Below are 24,384 nucleotides of genomic sequence, written 5' to 3'. Positions count from 1 at the left end.
TTGTTCAGAAAGAAGAGGGAGAAGGTCTGGCCGGCTTGCTCAGTTGGTTAGAGTACTGTGTTATAAACGTGAAAGGCAAAGTTTCTGATCCTCATACCACCATCCACAAAAAAAAAAAAAAAAGAAAAAGAAAAAAGAAAGAAAGAGAAAGATAAGAGTCATCCATTCAACAAATATTTATTGATCATCTATATGCCAGGTATGGTTCCTAGAGCCAGTGAACAGGACAGATGAGGCCCCTCTCTTCTAACAGGAGCTAGACAATAAATAAGTAAATGAAAAAGCAAAGAGGATAATAAGAGAAGACAATAAAATGGTAATGTGACAGAGAGTAACTATTGGGACAATGTAGAAAAGCTGAGAATGTTATATTTGAGCAGAGTCCTAATGGCAAGTAGTAGCCAGCCAAGCCAAGGGCTGAAGGAAGAAGAATGTTCTGCACTGAGCAAACAAGAAGCCCAAATGCCCTGAGGTGTGAACAGGCGAGTGTGTTCAGAAGGCAGAAAGAAGGTCACAGCAGCCAGAAGCTGGTGACTAAGGGGGGGAAGTAGGATGAGGTGAGGTGTGGAGGAGGTTGGAAAGTTCTGATAAGGCTTTGGAGATAGGTCTGCTGGGGGGGCATTAACCAGTAGACTAATGTTCGTTTTTTAAGGTCCTTTAGCTGCTGTTTAGAGAATGGACTGTCAGGAGGCTGGAGGGAAAGCAGAGGGCCAGTGAGAATTCTTGCTATATTTGGGAGGTAGAACTTAAAGACAGGCTCACCCCCGATGTTTGCAGGACCCAGGGCAAGAAAACAAATACTGAATGCTTACATATGTAAAAGTTATAAATCAAGCCACAGATCATTAAATAAAATACAGTCTATACCAACGATCTTGAAAAATACATTTTCATAACAATTTGAAAGTCTGGGCTGGAATTAAGATTTCTCGAACTCCTTGGAATGCCGTCCTGGAAGCCGGGGAGAGCCGGCCCCTAGCCTTCCTACCTCTGCCTGCTCCCCCTTCTCTTCTGCCCTCCAACTCCACCCCACACTTGCAAGGACCTTCGCTCACAGGTGCGTGGACATCCAGCCCACCAGCCAAGCTCTGTCCGTGCTTTCTTCAACAGATCTTTGGCTACCCTTTGGGCCTAGGGGTACAGTCTACATCGTCAGGAAGATGAATGATGGGGAGAGGCCACTACAGGCCCTGGAGCAAACTCTCAGCTTTTTGGAACAGGGAATTCTGGAATCTTGGGTAATTAGAGAATGGTCTAGAAGGGAGAGCATACGCTCTGGGTGGGCATGACTCCTTGGCCCTAGGAGTCTTCATGTGAGGAAAGGTATGGCCAGACAAGGGCCAAAGAGGAACCTCTGAAGCCTAGGGCCCACAGCAGGACAGCTCAGACTTTTGTGACAGGTTGCATGTGGGTAGTGCTGGAAGGAGAGGACCAAGGTTGTAGTGGGGCAAGGGAGTGGAATCAAATGCTCTAGTTTAGATGTTTTGAATTTAAGATGTCCATTGATACATCCAAGTAGAAATTCCAAGGAGGTAGTTGACTATGTGTGTTTGAAACTCAGGGGACAGATCCAGGCCAGCAGTAATACAATTGGAAGCCCATGAACATATAAATGGTATTAAAATTGAGGTCATCTAAACAGAGAGTGTAGACAAAGGACTGAGTCTGAGCTTTTACCAACCAATAAACGTTCACCAACAAAATCTGGAAAATACTGAAAAGTGCAAAATAAAAATAAAATAGTCTCACCCATACTTTCACCTCCTTGAAATAAGCACTGTTAACATTTTGAGAGATCTCTCTTTCAATCCCTTTCTGTGTCATAAATCATACATGATTATACAATATTTTAATTATAAAATGATTCTTATATGTACATATTTTTTACAAGTGCTTTGTTCACTTACTGTTTTTCTGAACACATTCCTATGCCATTACTCTTTTTAAAAAGTGAGATTTTTAGGGTCGAGCCCGTGGCGCACTCGGGAGAGTGCAGCGCTGGGAGCGCGGTGATGCTCCCGCCGCGGGTTCGGATCCTATATAAGAATGGCCGGTGCACTCACTGGCTGAGTGCCGGTCACGAAAAAGACAAAAAAAAAAAAAAAAAAAACATAAAAAGTGAGATTTTTAGGGCTGGCCCGTGGCTCACTTGGGAGAATGTGGTGCTGATAACACCAAGGCCACAGGTTCGGATCCCTATATAGGGGTGGCTGGTTAGCACACTTGGGAGAGAGCGTGGTGCTGATGACACTAAGTCAAGGGTTAAGATCCCCTTACCGGTCATCTTTAAAAAAAAAAAAAGTGAGATTTTTAACTGATGCATTGAATTTCATCATGTAGATATCACAAGATTCCCCTATTTGGGACATTAACCTTTTAAGATAATACAATTTGGGCCGGCCCGTGGCTCACTCAGGAGAGTGTGGTGCTGATAACACCAAGGCCATGGGTTCGGATCCCATATAGGGATGGCCGGTTAGCTTACTGGGTGAGCATGGTGCTGACAACACCAAGTCAATGGTTAAGATCCCCTTACCGGTCATCTTTAAAAAAAAAAAAAAGATAATATAATTTATTCCTTTTTTTGACACAGAGAAATCCAAAGAAGGAGAACAAAAAAGATACTAGAAAATATCTGTTGTTATTTTTGAATAAAATAAAATAAAATAGTACATCTATCTGGACCAAAGAGTGAAAGGTTTTCTTCCCACTCAGAAAGTCTTTCTTTCAAAGGTAATCACTGTTAACAAATCTTATAGTTTTTCCACAAAAAAAACCCCACATTAATTTCTGTCTATATTTTGTTATTATGAGTAACGCTGAAACAAACCCCCCTGTTGTACATAAATCTTTGCACATCTCTTATTATTTCCCTGAAATAAATTCCTAAATTTGAACTATATGCATAATGGACATTATATGAAATTGCTTTTAAAAAAATAGTTTATAAAATAAATTTGAATTGCATCTTGGTTTGTCAGTTTTTAAGTTGGGCCCCAAATTCATAGAACACAAAAGAAGTGCAGATTATGATATATCCAAATCTGTTGAACTTATATAAAATATGGTATGACATCACTTGAAATTGAAGGTATCAAAATTGAAGAAAGGGATGGTAGAAAAAGGAAAAATAATCATATTATTGTTATTTATGGCATTGTCAAGATCTTTTAGTGTCTTTATAATTGGAGATACTTAGAAATGTCACAGCCAAACAAACCTACCTGATAATTATCAAACAAAATTAATTTTACCTATCTACTATTTGGCAAGGCACCAGAGATTTTTTAAAAGGTCATTGGCCTGGGAATCAGGTGATGTCCCTGGTTCTACCCCTAACTAACTGTGTGACCTTGGAGGATACTACTGAACCCTCTGAGGCTGTTTTCCCATTTATAAAGTGGGGCGATTGAACACCATGACCTGTATAATCCAGCTCTAAAATTCTAAAACGAACTCAGTCTCCCACTCTCTAAATGGAAAACCCCCATGTCAGATGCCAATCTAGAATCCAATTACAAAGGTCTATCTATGGGCTAGCCGGTTAGCTCACTTGGTAGAACATGGTGTTGTGTTGATAACACCAAGGTCCAGGGTTCAGAACTCTCCAGTGGCCAGTTGCAAAAAAAAAAAAAAATTAATTAAGAAAAAAATAAAAGGTCTGTCTATTTAGAGAAAGCATAGAGGAAAGCAAGGATAAATAGTGGTATGGTTCAGCAGTAATCATGATGACTCAACAATGTTATCATTATAATAACAATACTTTATACTTTGAGGCTGTACAATTAAAGCAATCTGGCACATTGTGGTAAAGAGATTCTTTGCTCCCTGGAAGTATATAAGCCTGTGAAACATATTGATGTACCAATAATTATAGTTTCCAATACCTTAAAATATGTACAAACTCGGGACTATGTGTCATGCATAGTTCATTGCTGGAGATGAAACTATTTTCAAGAAAAGTCTTGGTTCTCTATAAGCTGATTTGCCTCTGAGCAAGAGTGAATTATAGAAAGATTGACACTCAGACTTTAAGATGGCTCTGCCTGTGTAGGTCCCACAGGCTGTTATCATAGCTCCCAGACCACTACAGCTCAAATGATCACCCTCATTTTAAATTTCCTGCTTGTAATCTCTTTGCAAAGCACTTGGCAGGAAAAGGATGATGCAGGGGTTTCCCACTGAGTAAAATAAATAAATAAATAAATAAATAAATAAATAAATAAATAAATAAAAAGGACTTACGATGACAAGCGTTTGAATGAATGTCCTGTAAAAAGAGATTTGAGATTTGTTTAATCTCATACCAGACTTGAGAATGAGAATACCCGGGATCCTGGACTGTGATTCCAAAGGAAGTCAAGACTTCCTTCTCCACAGCTACCCTCCAGGAAGCTGGTATGTCCCAAGTATATCTTCTTTCACTGTGCTACCTAAGGGTGAAAAGCTAAGTACCACAGTTCCGTATCTGCCAAGCCAGGGTCAGCTCCCTACCCCACTCCCGCACACAAAAAGGTGCCCGATCTGACATCCTGTCTCGCTTAAGCAATTGAAATTGCATGAGCCCACTTTGTTGAGGCGTCTTTTCCTTTAAATGAAGGGCAAGTGACCATAAAAAGTGGCTCTCAAAATAACCCGGCGGTTTCATTGCAATCGGAATGTTTGACATCAAGAACCGAGGAAGCGGATGTACCTCCTCTGAGGGGGAGGGGACGTTAGCGTTACCCCTCACACTGTGACTCCTCATCCAGTTACTCAGTAGGAACAGCTGCCAGATTCACAGGAGCTTAAAAATCCAAGCAACGGATTATAGTCCTTAGCTATTTATTTAAAAAATTTAAACATTAGCTTCACCCAGAACAGAATAAATTATAGGCAAAAGGAGTTAATAATAGTAAGAGCATTTGAGACAGAGCCAGAGTTCTCTCAGACTATCGGAAAATGTAAAGTGTAGAAAAAAATGTAAGGTGGAATTTCTTCATATGGAATAACTTGTTTTCCATAATCAGAAGTTTCTTATTTTGAATTTCCCAACTGAATTTTTCATAATAAGAGAATAAAAGATCTCAATTTATAAAGGAGCAAATCTGGACTTGCCTCTAAAATAAAACCCATAAATTGATAATATAAAGTTCACAGATCCTACAATATCAACTGCATGCGAGCATAGCTGGAATTGAATACAGGACTCTGTCCTGTGACTAGCTTCTTTCACCCAGTGTAATGTTTCAAGGTCCATCCACATTGTAGCATGTATCAGCACTTCATTCAACTGCCAAATAATATTCCATTGTATGGATATACCACATCTTGTTTATCCATTCATCAGTTGATGGATGTTTGGCTTGTCTACACTGTTGTTATGAATATTGCTGCTATAAACATTAGTGTACCAATTTTTGTATGGATATATATTTTCATGAGTGTACAGCTAAGAATAGAATTGATAGGTCATATGGTAACTTTATGTTTAACTGTTTGAGAAACAGCTGGACTGTTTTCAAAAGTGTCTGTACCATTTTACATTCCCATGTTAATATTTTTAAAATTCTTTTTTTTTTTTTTTTTTAAAGATGACTGGTAAGGGGATCTCAACCCTTGGCTTGGTGTTGTCAGCACCACGCTCAGCCAGTGAGCAAACCAGCCATCCCTATATAGGATCCGAACCCGTGGCCTTGGTATTATCAGCACCGCACTCTACCGAGTGAGCTACGGGCCGGCCTATATTTTAAAAATTCTTAATGTTTTTTTGGCAGCTGGCCTGTGTAGGAATTGACCATGGTGTTATAAGTCTGTGCTCTAATGAGCTGAGCTAATCAGCAAGCCCTTTAATGTTGTTTTTAATTGGAAAATTTATACACATAGTAAGAATTCAAATAGCATCAAGGCTACAAAATGTAAAGGAAACGTAGTCTACCTCCAGACCTCCTTCCCAGAGGCAACCCCTACTGTGTCCTTCCAAAAACTTTCTATTATATATAAGCATATATGAGGGTACTTCAAAAAGTTCTTGGAAAAAAACAAAAACAAAAACAAAAACAAAAAAAACAAAAAACAAGAGCCGGCCCCATGGCCCACTTGGGAGAGTGTGGCGCTGGTAGCGCAGAGGCCACGGGTTCAGATCCTATATAGGGATGGCCGGTGCGCTGACTGGCTGAGCGTGGTGCAGACCACACTGTGCTGCGGGTTGCGATCCCCTTACCGGTCAAAAACAAACAAACAAAAAAGTTCTTTGAAAAATTGAATTGAAGGATACTAATCCTTCCATGAACTTTTTGAAGACCTTTTGTATACAAATATATCCTTTTTTCCTCTAACAAATAGTTACTACACAATATTCCGCTTGGTTTTTTTTTTCTTTCATATAATACACTTTGGAATCTTTCTATACCAGCATAGGTAGGTCTATCTCCTTCTTTTGAATGACTGTATAGTACTTCTTTGTACAAATGTGCCATAATTTATGGGCTGGCCCATGGCTCGCTTGGGGTTGTGGTGCTGATGGCACCAAGGCCGTGGGTTTGGATCCCTATATAAGGACGGCCAGTTGGCTCACTTGGGAGAGCGTGGTACTGACACCAAGTCAAGTGTTAAGATCCCTTGCCGGTCATCTTTAAAAAAAAAAAAAAAAAACCAACAAAAAAACCCCCAAATGTGCCATAATTTATTTAATCGTGTTGTCATAATTTACTCTCCTTTGGATAGACAGTCTAATTTTTTTTTCTATTTTAAATAATGTCGCAGTGAACATGCACTTAAAATTTTTTTTTGTAAACTTCTCTAAGTAAATTTGTAGGAAAAAGTGTGCTATTGCTGGGTCAGTAATGGATCTTCAAAAAAAAAGTTACTGACAAAATGCAGTTTAAAGAGATTACAGTAATTATACTTCCAGCAACAGTATATGAGAATGCCTTTCCCCCACATCCTCAGTAATATGAGGGTATCTCAAAAAGTTTGTGGAAAAATAGAACTAAAAAATGACACTAGGAGACTGGCTGGTTATCTCAGTTGGTTAGAGTGCGGTGTTGCAACAGGAAGGTCAAGGATTCGGATCCCCAAAGCACCTAGCCGCCAAAAAAAGGGAAAGATAGAATCTCCAACCAAAGGTGATATACTTTCCCATTTTAAATAAATAAAAGATAATACTAATTTCTCCACGAACTTTTTGGAGACCCCTCATATCTATGTGACAGGTGATATTTCATTTTAATGTATTTCTCTAATAAGTAAGGGTAAGCATTTTTTCCAATATTTGAAAACTATTTGCATTTTTTTTCTGTGAATTACCTATATTCATGTGCTTTGCCCATTTTTGTATTGGGTGAATAGTATTTCTCTTTTAATTTGTAAGAGCAACCTTTTTTTTTTTTTTTTTTTTTGTCTTTTTGTGACCGGCTGCAGGCGCTCAGCCAGTGAGCGCACTGGCCATCCCTATGTAGGATCCAAACCCGCGGAGGGAGCACTGCTGCGCTCCCAGCGCCGCACTCTCCCGAGTGCGCCACGGGGTTGGCCCTAAGAGCAACTTTTATATTAATTAGATGTTCATTATATTGCAAACATGGCAAATGTTTATTTTCTCAGCTTGTCACTTATGCACTTACATCTTTGTACAAGACATTTTTTTCCCCCCAGTGGAGAAATTTTAAATGTTTGTGAGGTTAAAAATTTTACTAATCTTTGCTTTTACCGTTTCGAGCATTAGTGTCTTGCTTAGAATGGCTTTCCCCACTCCAAAAATTTAAAAACCATTTCCCCATGATCTTATTTAGTACTTCTATGGTTTTATCTCTGATAAACGTGGAATTTATTCTAGCATAAGGAGCAGAGTAGAGATTCACCTTCATTTCTCTTCCAAATGGCCAACCAGTTGTCCTTACAACATTTACAAAATATTCTATAAAATATAGAATATGGCCATTTCTCAGATATCTATGTGGTCTATTGGTTTTTACCAAAAATAGTGGTGGCCAATGCTAGCTCACTCTACTTTCATTGGTCTTTGTGTGTTTACACAAATCAAGGTCGACATTAAAGAAGCCACTTTTTTCTTTTTCCTGATAAGAAAATAGAGATCCTAGGTTTGACATTCTAGAATGGTTGTTAAAAATATATTAATTCCTATTCGTTGAATTTTCTGGAAAGGAAAGCCTTTTCTTGCCCAATATTCCATCATATGGGTGTGTCATAAATTATGCAATCATTTTCCTTCTGTTGAATACTTAGGTGGTTTTAGATTAAGACTAGTCAGGTGCAGTAGTGAGAAGAGGAAAAGAGTAGAACATGGAGTTTGATCTGTAACTGATTGTGAATAATCAGTTGAGATAACCCACTGCCTTTGGGACAGCCCATGTTGATCATTCTTTTACATAGCTTTCATAATTCCCTTCAAGAGATTTTTGGAAGTGGGATTACTTAGTCAGAGTGTGTGAATATTTGAGAAGCAAATTGTTTACCAGAAAGACTTTATAAACTATTTTCCTTCCAGCAGATTGTTTACATGATAAAAACCCACCACCACCACCCTTTATTAAGCTCCTGTGTTATGCACTATTCTTTCATGATTTCTTCTAATACTCATAACAATCTGGTGCAGTTAGTAGTATAATTCCTGAGGCCCAGAGAGGTTAAGTAATCAGCATAAGGCAGAACAGGAATTAATCGTAAGTCCTTTCTCAAGTTCATGCTTTTTTTTGTCTTGTTTGACTTTGGACCTCAGGTGTAGAGGTTTGAATTAAATATACTCAATTCGTGACACATTTTCATCACTGGTTGCCCTTTAATTTCTTGGATCCTCACATTTGTAATCTAACTGCACTATGTACATATGAGATGAACCAAATGAAATTGCAAATATTCAAACATTTTGACCTGCAAACACAGCAACCTCACGATTCAACCTAATGTTAAACCTAATTTATATTACAGTATTTATCACCTTGTGGTTACTAATTCATACACATATAGTTCAGTCTTATTCTCATCTGTATGGTCAGCATTTGTTAGGCACTCAGGAAAAGATGACAGAATTGATGAATCACTGTCTGTTTGTAAAGCTACTTGACTATGCCAACTGTCTGGTTGGGCTATTGTCAGACTCCTGCCATCGTAACCAATTGTATTGTTAAAGCAATTCATAACTAATGCTGAAACGTTTCATTATTTTAGTTATACTAAGTTTCCATTTGTATTTTCAGGGCTAGGGCTCAGACCCTTCAAACCCATTGTACAGACTGGGTCACCAGATCCCTCACATGCCAGGCTGCGTCATAGACCCCTCACATGCAGGTCCATGCTAGGTAATTGGGAAAGATCCCAGGAGCCATTGGCAGATTACATGAGCTCTGTCCTCAGCAGTAGCAGCAGCAGCAGCAGCAGAAGTTTATAGCAGGTCCGGCAGCGGAAGCAGTGGTGGCAGCCTTCTCAGGGCATCCTGGGGGCACTGGCAGCAACAGCTTGCAGCAACAGCCTTCAGCAGCAGTAGCGGCCTCCCCTTGGCACCCCAGGGGGCATCCCGGGGGGGGGGGGAGCCCGTGGATCCGAGCCACTGGTCTTTTACAACCCAGGACACCTGGGTGCACGTACGTATTTACATCAAATGCTTGGCAAGATTCTGAACATCTGATGGGTCCTGACCGTTTTCCTATGTTTTCCCTACAATAATATTTCAGTATTGGAAAGAACTTCATATTTTTCACAGGGTGAAAGTGAAGCCTTGAAAATTTCAATTAATTGCTTAAAATAACGTTAGTTTTTATATGCACTAGTAAATATAAAATTATACCACAATTCAGATAGCCTGCCTTGCTAATACATTGTTTTGAAAAGTTAGTTTCAATTAAATTTGTTATTTTACCCTGATACTAACAGTTGCTCATGTTTAAATATAAATACAGAATCATTTCTACACACTCAAACATTTACATCTATTTCTACTTATGGAAAATTATAGGGGGGAGAGAGGAAATAGGGAGATGTAGGACAAAGGATACAAAGTAGCCTTTATGTAAGATGAACAAGTCTAGAGATCTAATGCACAACATGAGGACTACAGTTAATAAAATTGTACTGTATTTGAGATTTTTGTTAAATAAGTAGATTTTTTTCCTTTTTAAAGATGACAGATAAGGGGATCTTAACCCTTGACTTGGTGTTGTCAGCACCATGCTTTCCCAAGTGAGCCACGGGCTCTCCCTTAAATAAGTAGATTTTAGCTGCTGCTGTCACACACAAAAACGTAACTATCTGAGATGATAGATAAGTTAATTTGCATCACCATAGTAATCATTTTGCTATCATATGTATCCTATAACATCATGTTCAACCTCAAGTATACACAAAATTTATTAAAGAAAACAAACGGGCCGGCCCCACATCTTATTTTTCAATAAGTTTCACAGAACTAACATGATTGGATGGAAGAGAGTTTTTAAGGCTCTAAAAAAATATTATCAATCTGCTCTCAAAAAAGACCACACCCGGGCCGGCCCGTGGCTCACTTGAGAGAGTGTGGTGCTGATGACACCAAGGCCAAGGGTTCGGCCAAGTGTTCAGATCCCTATATAAGGATGGCCGGTTAGCTCACTTGGGAGAGCCTGGTGATGACAACACCAAGTCAAGGGTTAAGATCCCCTTACTGGTCATCTTCAAAAAAAAAAAAAAAAAAAAAAAAGCCGTACTCGTTTTTCCCTATTTTGGAAGAGAATTATTTTATTAAAAAAAATTTTTTTTAAATTGTAACATAGTTGATTGTATATATCTGTGGGGTACAGAGTTGTATATCAATAGAGATTGCACCAATTTATGGTCTCATCAGCATTTAGTACCCATCTCCTGCATTCATCGGTAGCATCACCATAAAAAAAATTATATATATATATATATATATATATATATATGCCAGTTTATTAGGCGCAAGGAGTTTCTTGACAAGTTTTCTACCACGCTGCCTCTCCTCTGGACACGAGAAGGGGTCCTTTTTCTTTTATTTCATCTCCATCAACTTGACTCGGCCTGAGGGGCGAAGGAGAAAGGGGACTCCAGTCACTGCAGAGGAACAGAGAAAAAGGCCGGGGTACCAGGAGCGGAGGAGCTCACGTCGCCGCTCGAGGTAGGAACCAGAACACAGATCTTCCTTTCCCAGTAGAGTCTACTTGGGGGCCTCGGGACAGCAGAGGGCGCAGCGGGTCCCGCCCCGCGTCCCCGTGACGTATTTCCGCGTCATCTGCCTCCGAGGTCTGCTCCCATTGGCTGTCAGCGCGGCGATCGGGGCGGAGCCGAGCGGGTGTGTGGAAAGCGCTGCAGCCGGGGCGGGGAACAGGCTTCCCTCTTTCCCGCCCCTCCCCCGCCCGTCAGTCCCTCCCAGGGACGCCTGCGAGCGCGGCGGTACCTTCGCTTTCCCCGGCTGGGGCCGGAGGAGGGTTCTGTTGCGCGCCCGGCGGCGCCGCTCGAACCCGAGACTGAGGGAGAGAGGGAGGAAATCCCGGCTGCCGAGCCGCGCGCGCACTGCCCACTCCTCTCCGACCGGGCGGGGCAGCCCTTCGGCTTTCTGCGCGAGGTGGGTGGGGCGGGGGGTCCCAGGGGACTGCCTCCGGCCCCTCGGCGCTGACGGGAGCGCCCCCATAAGGTAGTCTCCGGGCCCGCGGCCCCGACCTGGCCCTGCACAGCGGACGCGGGGCAGCCCTCCCCCCGGAGTTGGAAGCGACTTTCCCGGGTCCAAAATGCCCAAGAAGAAGCCGACGCCCATCCAGCTGAACCCGGCCCCTGACGGCTCCGCGGTTAACGGGACCAGCTCGGCGGAGTAAGTATGCGGCGGGCGGCGAGCGCCGGAGCAGGGCTGGGGAGGCCCCCGCAGGGCGCAAGAGCTCGAGTCGGGTGAGCGCGACGTGCAGAGCTGCGCTGGGGTTCGTCACGTACGACTCGGGCTGGCAGGGGGCGAGGAACTCTCGGCTGCCGAGGTATCGGTGACTAAGCACTGATCGTGCTTCTGACTCAGACGAGTTAGTGGACCCCGCGAGTCTCGACCCCCCGCCCCCTTCTGTCGTCCCTGGCCACTGACCAGTCTTCTCCCAAGGAAATATAATCTGGTAAATTCCCCCTTCCTCCCCCCAGCTGTTTTCTAAATGTGATCCTCTGGGATTCTTGTCTATAACGGGAGAGGAGGGAAATGTCTTGGAAAGAATTGAGATCGCGTCTGCACCTTTGAGACCACTCAGGGTATGGAGCATAAAGTTGGGACCCGCGAGCGGCATCCTCTCCTTCGTGCCTGACACCTGTGGGGCCAGTGGGGGCGGGTGTACATAGACTTACCGGTGGCTTTTACCGTGATGACTTGGAGGGCTCCCGGTCCTTGGCCTTCTTCCTGGGAACTGTTTTGCTCAAAGGGAGCGGCTTTCCTCGTCTTCATTTGACTCTTCATTCATTCATTCAACAAACCATCTCTTCACCAATGGCTTCCCTGGCTTTCCTTACTTGATCATGAGCCCTAAACTCCTAGCTTGAGACAGGAATGCAGTGACCATAGAGATCACACGCAGTGTGCTGCATATCCGCAGCTTCCAGTGTTGCTCACAAACCAGCACTTTTTTCATTAAATAACCATGAGGGTGTTTTATGGGGGCTTCTGAGCTCCCATGCTCTCCTGTGTCCCAGATAAGGGACAAGACTATGTGAGGGAGAGACACTCAGCTTGCTGGAGAAATAACCAGAAAAGGTTAGGTTCTTCTTTACCTGAACGCTGGAGACTTTAGGAAGCTAGCTGATGAAATTAATAGAGTAGTAGGCTTGGACCTTCTGCCCTGTGGTGATTTCAGTACCCCTTCCTCTCCTCAGATTTTTGATATCCCCGGGGACGTGTTGTCTTAGTGACTCTGTTCATCACTGTTAGGATCACAAGGCCGGTGGTGGACCAGTGGTGTGAACTGAGCCAGGTTCCTCAGACCTGCTCCCAACAGATTCCTTCATTAGACCCCCCCGCCTTCAATACTGTAGTATCTGTTTTGCATGATGTTGACTTGTACAGGTCGGTGGATTGCATTGCAAACAATCATTCAGTGTTAGTGTACGGTATTAAACACCCTTAAAATGGACTGGAAGCCTCCAGAGCAGGGGATTCTTCAGTAATTCTCACTGTTTTCAGGACAAGTTTTGACTGCATTGAATTGGGGCTGAAAGTTAAGGCCTGATCATCCTTTTCCTAGTTGATTTGGAGGTGGATACTAAGTAAAAGTACCTGTTGTCATTCCGTTGTTAATTGTGATACAACTGTATTCTTGCAAGGGGGAGAAATCTCATTAAAAGAAAGCAGAACAAGGAGCATAAGAATTGCAACCCTGGATTTGGTTGCAGGAGAATTTGGGTGGGACTGGTAGGTTCTAAACAGTGGTTAAGAGGTTGAGTTCAGGAGTCAGGCTAGGTTTGAAGCTTAGCTCTGTTACTTGTGGTTTTGTGACCAGGGACAAGTCTCTTAGTTTCTCTAAGGCTTAGGTTTAGATTTTTCATTTCCAAGAGTGGGCTAAGAATAGTCTACTTAGAGTACTTGTGACGATTAAATGAGCTAATACAGGCAAACCTTTCAAAAAATATTGGCTGCTGTTGCCTTTGTTTCTGGATAAGTGTTGAGAAGGCTGAAGGAAACGGGAAGGTAATATCCGTTTGTAGTGGTTGCTGTGTGTGTTAAGGTGCCTTTGCTTCTGGACAAACAACTAGCTTAGTTTTTTGTGCCATCTGTAACTACCTCCATGCCTCATTACTGTGTTACAGTAGGAGGCATCTTAGTGTAGGCCGCCCGACACAGATAGGGACTGTTCCCCTACATTTCCTAGCACTGATGAGGGGGAAAGCTGTATACATTTTCATCTTTCACCTCTGAGAGTGTTTCTCAAGTAAAGCTTCCTCTGTCTGGGGCTGCCAGCAGAAGGAACTCTGTTGCTCTTGATTTCTATGATTAGACCAGGGCACAATTTTAAACATTAGCAGATGATGTGAACTAAAGAATAAAAAAAAAAAAATGCATTGACTGTAAAGAACTCTTAGTAGCAAATTGGCAAGGTTACTTTTCTCCTGGCACCTTGGGATTTACCTCTAACATAGCACTTACCCCATTTGGAGATGGAGCTGGGTAATAAGGGACCTGAAATTTATGCAAGTTCTGGGGGTCCTCAAAGAAAAAGAATGCAAAAATATCTTTCTTTTGCCAGTTTTGCAAAAGTGTGAGAATATTGCTAGGGTCATAAGTGTTAGAATAAAATAAATTGGAAATAAGATTATATCATTCTTCTGTTTAAAATGTTTTTCTGGTTCCATTGCAGTTAGAATAAAATCCAGACTCCTTATATTGGCCTCTGAGACTGATCTGCCTACAGTGTTGCACCCTCCCCATCTCTCTTTCTAGCCACGATTCCTGCCTCTCCTTTCTTCTGCCACGTTGGTCCTCTTTCACTTCCTCCATGGGATGGTCTGTACTCCCTCCGGGCCCTTGCACATGCTTTTCCCTTTGCCTAGAATGAATTATTCCTCTCTCTTCTCTAGCTAGGGAGGAAGCAATCTTCATCTCTCCACTTCAATGTCATTTTCTCAGAGATGCTCACAGACCATGTAATCTAAAGTAGGTCCCTCTTTCTCATGTAACCTGATCTTTTAATGAGAATTAATCCTTGTCTGTAATTTTTACTGGGGTGTTTTTAATATCTGTCTCTCCTGTACACCATAAACTATGAGCATAGGGCTGCCTTTTTTTGATTCACTGCTCTGTAGTATATGGCACATAATAGACACACAAATGTTTGTTGAATGAATCGATGAGTGAATGAAATTTGTAGTATTTGTACAATGTGTTTAGTATACCTTTTTATGCCTTTTCATTTTTTTTTCTCCTTTACTCATTCCCTTCTCCCCATTTCCTTTTCTTTTATAGGCACCCGCTCACTCACTCCAGGGTATTTAGTATATTGCTTTATAATTTCCACTTGTTTGTTGGTTATATGTGTACCCTAGGGAAGTAGATAGTATTGTCTTGTATGTTTCTGTGCTTAGGGTACTAAATGCTATTGTGCTATAAATCTGCATCAGATGCGATAGATAGGTTGTGATGAGGTAAACCACAAAATCTCAGTAGTTGAACACACTTTCAGGTTGGTGGGAGGCTCTGTAAATTGGAGTCCTTCAGGGACCCAAGCTAATGGAAGCACCATCTCTGAATATGCTTACATGAGAAGGAACCATATTCAGGCACCAGGTTTTTGCCTGGAAGTGAGACATGTCTCTTTTGCTCCCATTTTATTGGCCAAAGCAATTCACATGGCCACACTAACCTTCAAAGGGGGCAGGGAACTTCTTGGAAGGAGGATAACCAGGAGTATTTGGACAGAAGCAATGATCACCCTAATATTTTATTTTTTTAAAAAGATGACTGGTAAGGAGATCTTAACCCTTGACTTGGTATTGTCAGCACCACACTCTCTCAAGTGAGTTAACCAGCCATCCCTATATAGGGATCCGAACCTGTGGCCTTGGTGTTATTAGCACCATACTCTCCCAAGTGAGCCATGGGCCGGCCCTGAAATTCAGGCTTTATGGCGGTTGGGGCTTTGCCTTGCTCCTTGTTCAGTGTGTAGAACAGTATCTGGCATGTACACAGAACTAGGTAGCGATATCTGTTGATTAAATGATTGGACAGTTCCTACATCAAATGAGTATTGTAAAGATTAAACAAGACAACATCTATAAAACAAGATCACACACACACACACACACACACACACACACACACACACACACACACACACACACACACCCATACACCCATACACACACGCATATATAAAGTGCTTTGAAGGCCATAAGGTACTGAATAAACTTAGGAAGATTCATTGCTTGGCCTTGATGCTGTCCACTATGTTGGATTTTGAACTGTTTCTATGTAACCCTGAAACACGCAGACTTAATTATTGCATTCAGAGCATAGTCCATAGCATCAGCAGTTCTGCCAGGTTTGTAAGGAACACACATCTGTTAGAACATGAGGCCCTTGAGGTAGGGGACAGAAAGGTTGAGACAGGTTGATGTACTTTTTTGGGGTATCTTATGGCCTTTTCTGAAATGTGTACCATGATAACTAGGGGCTTTTGAAGTGGTGTTAGACTGATTTTTTAGTTTTGAACTTGGATGCTTCTGTTGGGTTGTTGATTCAATAACTAATACTCGTGCTGTCTTTTAGAACAGCTTCAGCTGAAAAGTAAGGCCTGCTGAAGCCTGCATCCTTGGGGAGAATGTCTCTACTGTTGTTGCAGCAGATTAAAAAAAATAGCAGAGATTCATAAGGATGACTTAGCCCATGGCAAGGAGGTGTGTGGGGCTCTTGTTTGAAAATAAACACTTACAAAATTCCACTTTCACTTATTTATGCACCTTTGAAAGAGAGGGAGAGGGTGCTGTAGTAGAGTAGCTGTTGGCCCTGCCTTACTCATCCAGCTTGATTTTCCTGTTTCCCAATTCACTTACTGTGGTCCATGCTGATCCCTTTACTGTCGTTACCTCTCCCCCAGATACTGCTTCTTACCTCTGTCTGGTCTTGCTCACGTGGTTTCCTTTATCTGGAATGCCTTCCACATTCCAGCATGATTTTATTTTTGTTTGATATTTGCTGCCATGTTTTAGCTTCTGTGTGGGCAGGGACCATTACTGTCCTTTTTTTTTTTAAGATGACTGGTAAAGGGATCTTAACCCTTGACGTGGTGTTGTCAGCACCACGCTCTCCCAAGTGAGCTAACTGGCCATCCCTATATAGAGATCCGAACCCATGGCCTTGGTGTTATCAGCACCGCACTCTCCCAAGTGAGCCATGGGCCAGCCCTGTCCATTACTGTCTTATGCACTGATATTTTCCCAGTATCTAGCATAGTGCCTGGAATAAATGAGCGCTACTCATCTTTCAAGATGCATCATAAAGCTTATCTCCTGTGTATGTAGGCTTTGCTGTGCAACTCCATGCTGTGTTTGGAATTATAGTACTTCTTAGTTACATCACTTAATTACATGACCTTAGGCATGCTACATTTTGTTGGTTTTTTTTGGCAGTTGGCCAGTTTGGGGATCTGAACTTGTGACCTTGGTGTTATAAGGCTGCGCTCTAACTACCTGAGCTAAACAGCTAGTCTGGGTGTGCTGCTTAACTTCACTGAGCAGAGTTTTCCTCATTAGTAAAGTAAGGATGATAATATAAAAAACCTGCGAGGGAGGTAGGAGGGGTGAACATCATCCGATATAATGTATGTAAAACACTTTATCATCACTGGAATGCTATCCAAGTGTGATGTGTTGTTAATGATGCTACCTTTTGATTTCTTTCTCTCAGAAAGCTGAATGTTATTTTTTGTTCTTAATAACAGATTGCAAATGTTGATAAATCCTGTTTATTTGGGCATTTCATATACTGCAGCCCAAACCTGCATCTAATCAAGCCTGAGACCTAAATTCGTGTTTATAGCAAATACAGGGACAGAGGAACAAGTTAAATGACACTAGGAGGAAACAATCAGACAAATACAGGATTTGGAACATTATCTAAGATAATTGACTTATTCTCTTTAAAAAGTCAATGTCATTGGGGAAAAAAAAGGGAGAGTAGTACTGTTCTAGAATAAGACGCTAAGGGAACATGCCAATCAAATGTACTGCTTGAACCTTCGATTCTGGATCAAAAAATGAAACAGTTATAAAATACATTCTTGGGACAGTTGGAGAAATTTGAATAGCGTATGATTGTTAAAGTTTTAGATGTAATAATGGTATTATGATTATGTGAGAAAATTTGCATTCATACATGGTGCATGAAACTAACTTTGGTTCAGGAAAAAAAACATACTCATACACACATAGTGGATAAAGCAAATGGGGCAAAATGTTCACAGTTGTTTTGTTTAGTTGGTTAGTTTATGGGTTTCACTGTTTTATTCTTTCCATTTTTCTCTATGTTTGAAAATATTTATAATATATTTTATAAAGTACCCAAAGAACAAAATTCATCCTTTTTTTGAAAATGGTTTGATCATCCAAAGTTTTATGTCCTTTTTACTTTCAACTCCTATTTGCTCTTTCCCATCCCTTTGGACTTCTGGTCTATATTGTGTAAGAAATGTCACATTAAATGCAACTTAAGTTTTTAATGAGTCACACATTTTAGTACTTTAGTACCTTCCTCTGTATGGATGGTAGTTATTTCAACCATGGGTTGAGCAATGTTGAATCCTTCTGACATGTTGAAAAAAACCTGGAGACACTGGGAAGGAGATGAGGTGAGCCTGAGAAGAAAGCTTAGGGTCCCAATTTTGTTTTTGTTTTTCCTTTCCAGAAACTGCCAGTTTTGAAAAATCATCCTGGTCTCTTACTGCCACATGATTGCGTTTTTCTTCATGTCCTGTGTCCTGGTTTTGTTGCCCCAAAGTCCAGGAGAGCTGTTGTTTAGAGGCTTACATACCTGTTTGCTAAGTTAACTCCTCCCAGGATGAATGGTGTTTTGTTTTAAAATAGCAGGTGTTCTCTGAATCCTGGTGAAGGGCCAACTGCTAAAAATTCTGATCCTGCCTCCGATTTCTCTGTGTAACTCTCACTCAGGGGCATCTGCTTTGATGTCAGAAAGGGAGTCACCTTAAGAAGTTACACAGGGGTTGAAAAAAAAGTAGACAAAGGTTAAGTGACCTCTACCTCCCCCTTCCTTAGATAGTTGCCTGCTATCTATCTTTAGACAAGTCTTTAAAAATATTGAATGTATAAATACCTTTTTTTTTAAAAAAAGATGACCGGTAAGGGGATCTTAACCCTTGACTTGGTGTTGTCATCACCAGGCTCTCCCAAGTGGGCTAACCGGCCATCCCTATATAGGGATCCGAAACCATGGCCTTGTTATCAGCACCACACTCTCCCAAATGAGCCAGGGGCCGGCCCTATAAACACTTTTTAAAGAAGGAACATACAGACATCAATTCTCCAGTTTAACTTTTGTTTATTCCATTACACAGTGCACGTTTTTTAGATAGTTGAGATGTTGATAAGCCCCGCCTACCCCATTTTTACACATGGACGTAATCCTCATAGTTGTCATTTTTATTAGCTGAAGAGTAGAGTTTGATAGGGTCTGACTAAGCAAATGACACTGTTGATTATTTAGGTGGCTTCTAGGTTTTTATTATTTAATGATACTCTTGTTAATGTTTTTGAATCAATTTGCTTTGTTTTGTTTTGCTTTTAGATGAATTCATCCACCAAATCAGAGGCAAGGGACCATGCTACCGCTGTTGTTACATGTTAACACAATATGTTCCAAAAAAAGATTGAGCTACTTTACAATGTATATTTCAACCATTTTTTTTCTAAGTTTAATGTTTTTTGATAGTTTAATAGGCTGAATAAGGGTTCCTTTAAAGGCTAGTTTGCTTTCCTTTAATAGCTATATTTTTGAAATGGGATTATTTTCTGTATTTTATCAATTCAGTTTAAACTAATATTTGTTGAGTGCTTACTGAATATAAGTCAGTATGCTGGGAGCTGCAGGTAGGCGATTTAGAAATGAGTAAGATTATCTCTGCCTCCAGGGGTTTTAAAAACTAATATGGGAGGGAAGGGGGAGATTGCAGGGGCACCAGAAGGAGACAGGAGCTGCAGAGTAAGAAAAGTGCCTCAAAAGAAGTGGTACAAAGAAAGCTCTGTGGGAGCTTATTCAGAGGAGGGAGATCGCACATCCAGGAGGGGCGATTCGGAGAGCCTTCACGGAGGAGATGACATTCGAGCTGGGTCTTGAAGGATGGCTAAGATTACCATGGGAAGGTGGGGCGTGGCAGGAAGACAGCACAGGATGAGCAACCTCACACCAGTGGAAAAGCTTGGGATGTGTGGAGGAACCGGCAAGTAGTTTAGTGTGACTGGTGCATTGGAGCAGGTTGTGGGAGATGAAGCTGGAGAGGTAAGTTGTGACGATTCTTTTGGTACCAGGCTGAACATTTTGAAAAGTCAGATGTAAGCTTTTTTCCCCTTCTAACCATTTAAAAAGATATTTCTAGATAGATTTTACATGTTTTGTATTTTAAAGTTTTATAAATTGTGATGACTACATTGTCTGATTGTGTTTAATGTTGTATAAGAAAAAAACCTTTTTTAATCTTCAATGGCATGTCTTTTGTATGGGATGGTCTACTTTTCATCAACATTTAGACGTCTGTCATCTCTCCCCACCTGGAAGGAGTATGGGGTTCATTTTTCTGTAGCCTTTTCTCTCCTTTATGTGGTTAACTCTTTGTCCCATCTGGAATTAGTTTGGTGTGAAGTTTAGCTCTAATTTTTCTCCACAGTGAGTTCTAGCATCTTACCGGAGTTTATTAAATGATTTATTTACCCATCTGTTGTATTTTCAGGTTTATCTTTACTTGCTTTTTATGGTATTTTTGATCTATGTCTAAACTTTCTTTTTAACCTGTTATGTAGTTTTGATAGTCATAATTGTTTTTTTAATTTGATAGGGTTGAAGAAAACTTTAAAAATTTTCATGGGGTATCTTTTCATTTATTAATGTCTTCCTCTCTTTCTCCTGTTCTGGTGTTATAGTTTTTTCTTAATAATTCTTTTGTGTCCTGAGTTAATATCTCAAATTCTTAACGTTTTTGTTGCTTTCATGATTTCATCTTGACTATGATTTGATTTGTATGAATTGTTTATATCCTGTAGCTTTGTTAAATTCACTTTTTTTTGGTGGCCAGTTGGTGTGGGGATCTGAACCCTTGATCTTGGTGTTATAATACCACATTCTAACCAATGAATTCTCTTATTATATCTAGTCATTTTTTTGATTGCGCATATATGCATTTCAAGATTTACTAGTATCATCTACAGAACAACTTTTTCCTTTCAACACGTTATATATTTTATGGCCGTCTCATGTTGTGTTGCTCTCAGTAGTTCTTGTGTTGCAGGGAACACTACTAAGTATAATGAGGCTTCCCGAGGACCTTCTAGGCCAGGGACTTTTCTGTTCTCTCCAAGGAGCCATGAAAATAGGAAGCAGCTGCCCAGCTTTATAGAAACAGAGCCTGCTAGGGCTGGATGGGACCTTGCAGATCTCTAGCCCTGTTCCTTCGTTTGAGAGATGAGGAAACTAGACCCAGAGAGGGGAAGGAACTTGCCAGAGTTCACACTGCTGGAATGGAAGGAGGTGGTTGAGCTTTTATCCCTACTCATTTTCTTATTATGTATATATTACGTTTTCATTTGGGACACTTGGCTTGATTTTCCAAGTTTACCCCACACTGAATTTTGGTAACTTTACCCAATATCCTAAAAGAATTATTTTGAAGTGATTGAAGCTCTGGTGAAGGTACCCCTCTATATCACCACTCTCCTAGGTGGTTGAGGGAAAGAGAATAAGAAAATGGGGGGAGGAAAGTGTATTTTAGTTCTTAATCCTTAGTAGGAGGGCCTATTTTTAAACTTCAAAATGTCAGTTTTAAAAGCAGTGTTTTTCAAAATAACCACAGACCAAAGTCCCCTTGAAATGAATGCCTGTCTGGAATTGACCTATTTTGAGTTTAACTGTTACCAAGAAGGGTTCAGAATCTCAAATGCTTTTAAGTGCATTTACTTTTCAGACAGAGTAGAAAAATTGAGTGAATAATCCATGTGAGTTCCGGATAAGGCTAAACCTGTAAATTTGGGGAATTATAGGGAGAAGATGTGACTAATTAGCCAATCATTGTTGTCCTTCTAGGTTTGTCAGGATCCAGGTTAATTATGTTTTCTTCTTCATTGAGTTATAACTTGCATGTCCATGTTAGTTTTAAAAAATTCAATCAGACCCTCACCACATTTGAGAGTCCAGAGTCAAAATTATTTGCCTTCCTTGCTTTCATACCACCCTTCAGTAAGTAATCCTTCAAGAATGTCCTTGTTGGGGGAGGCCTTAAAAGTTAACAAGAATCCAGGCTAACTGTAAACCTTTTGTGTAATGGCTTACTCAAATCTGGATTGAAATCCTACCAAAATGCCAGCCTGTATTTCAGCTACTCTCTCTCTCGGAGTTTGTGGAATGGTGGGGAAATAGGAAGAAGAGAGCCACTTAGCATCCCAATACTTATTAATAATAGAAAATTTATCCTGCTTTTCTTAGTCACTCATTTGTGTCCACGGATAAAACTTGGTCATTGGAGCCAAGGAAAGATTTCATTCACTAAAGGAAGGACCAATGGAATATTTAGACTAGGCTCATAACATGTTATATTAATTTAGCTATAGATTGCAACCCTTTTATTATTTTACTGGAACACTCTTAAAACAGTCTCTTTGGCTTGTTATATTTTGGTAACTAGACTAACAGTGAGTTAGCCACAAATGTAGCTTGCTGCATTTCTGTTTCTGAAAGTTCTAAATCACTGAAAAATTAAAAACAGTCCTAAAGCATTTCCCAGTAAAAAGGGGTAGTCAAGGGTTGAGTTGGTGAGGAAAGTGCCAGAAACTACCAACAGGTGTTTTTTTTTTTTTTTTTTTTTTTTTTTTTTAAGCAGCTGGCCAGTACAAGGATTTAACCCTAGACCTTGGTGTAATCAGAACCAACAGGTGTTTTGGTTGTGTTGAACAAAGTCTCAGCTTGATATGCAGTGACAGGGAAGAGTATGTAAATTCCTGAATGACCGTGTGAGGTGGAGGGGACACAGGGTAAGCGGAAATTAGTGGTTCCGGAGGCAGAAAGGACTTGGGTTACTGGAGGCTTGCCCACAGCTGAAGACCTGGAACAATTCCTGAGCAAGTTGCTTCCTTGATAAACAAGGTTGCATCTGAAGCAGCATCTGTAGGACCACAGTTGTTAATCTGTGGGATAATAAGAACAGATCCTAATTAAGGATGGAACAGTAGGATGAAGTCAGGTGACTTGAAACTTTTATTTCTAAAGGACATAATAACTGGAAAATAGGTACCATTTATTGAAGGCCTGTCTACTTTATTTACATCCATTATCTCAAGTTTGCATTAAAATTCTGCAAGAAAGTCTAGAGTATTCTATTGTTCAAATAAGGAAAATGAAGCTCGGGGAAGTTAAGTAATTTCAAAGGTTGCACAACTAGTTAAGCGGTGGAGTGAAGTTTAGAACCCAGGTCTGTCTTACTCTAATAATACCCATGCTTTTTCCACATGGCCCTCCAAAGACTGTAAAATGCTAGAGGTCTTTCTAGAGCTGCACTTTTCAAAACTATAGCCACTAGCCACATGTGCCTCTTTAAATTTAATTAAATTAAAATTAAGTAAAGTTTAAAAGTCAGTTCCTAAGTTGCACTAGCTACATTTCAAGGGCTAGGTGGCCACATGTGGCTAGTGGCTACTGTATTGGACAGCACAGATTAGGACATTTCCATCATTGTGGAAAGTTCTATTAGCGCTGATCAATTTTGCCCCTTTAATTAGTTAATTAATTTTTGACCCTTTATTTTGCAAAGGAGAGAATGAGGGATAAAGAAAGGAAATAGCTTTTTCTAGGCCTTCGGACTGGTTGCCTGGTAGATTTTCCCATGCCCCACACTTTCCCTTAAAAAAAAAAGAACAGAATAGAGATGTGCAAACAGAGTGACTCCCTTACTCTCCCAACTTTGCCCTTTAAACTAGATTCTTTCCCTCAAAGGACAGCCCTGTGTTTCTCCCAGTTCAAAGGGCATGCCTGGATTAGTTTCCTCCAAGGAAATGAAAGATGTTTGTTGGAAAAGAATTCCATGCTTAGTGTATGAAATAGCACTTAGAGTCCTCCTTGTTTCTTCTCTGCCTTCCTACCAAGCACTTTGTAATTGAACTTGCAGCTGCTAACCATTTGTCTTCTGAACAAGACCAACTTCAAAACAGTTCAAATGACAGAGGTGTATACTTTGGATGCAAGCAGTTGCCCATTATTTGCTGTTGATTCAAATGGTATTTATGTTAAAGTCAGATAGATGTAGAGTATGACCAAAATTACAATACATTTCTGACTTGTGTATTAAGATTAAGATGTGTTAACATTCATTAAACTGATATTTAACATATATGTAAAATATATCAGGCACTGGGGTGCAAGATGGGCTAAAAGGACTTTTGCTGAAAATTGACAAAGGTGCAGATGTTATGGCCAAGTTGAATGCATTTTAAATTCTTATCTGAAGAGCCGGCCCGTGGCTCACTTGGTAGAGTGTGGTGCTGATAACACCAAGGACGCAGATTTGGATCCCTATATAGAGGTGGCTGGTTGGCTCATTTCGGAGAGCATGGTGCTGACAACACCAAGTCAAGGGTTAAGATCCCCTTACCAGTCATCTTTTTAGGGAAAAAAAAAAAATTCTTATCTGAATTGTCAGTGTTTGCCATCCACATATCTACCTATTTAGT

At 40.7% G+C, this 24,384-nt stretch overlaps 1 protein-coding gene across 2 annotated transcripts in view; it reads left to right on the top strand.

The window, feature by feature from the left end:
• The first annotated feature begins 11,287 nt into the window (after nucleotides 1–11,287).
• The window catches only part of MAP2K1 (mitogen-activated protein kinase kinase 1), a 74,910-nt gene continuing 61,813 nt past the window's right edge, over nucleotides 11,288–24,384 (top strand). Inside the window, exon 1 of one of the 2 annotated variants that reach the window (XM_063088987.1) lies at nucleotides 11,288–11,797. In XM_063088987.1, coding sequence (XP_062945057.1) covers nucleotides 11,718–11,797 — 80 coding nt within the window. In that variant the 5' untranslated portion in view covers nucleotides 11,288–11,717. The remainder of the gene's footprint in view (nucleotides 11,798–24,384) is intronic. The other variant, XM_063088988.1, reaches the window with a different exon arrangement.

This window comes from Cynocephalus volans, chromosome 3 (genome assembly GCF_027409185.1).
Source record: "Cynocephalus volans isolate mCynVol1 chromosome 3, mCynVol1.pri, whole genome shotgun sequence".
NCBI lineage: Eukaryota > Metazoa > Chordata > Mammalia > Dermoptera > Cynocephalidae > Cynocephalus > Cynocephalus volans.
Note: the sequence above shows the minus strand (reverse complement) of the source record. Positions and strands in the feature narration are given on the sequence as shown.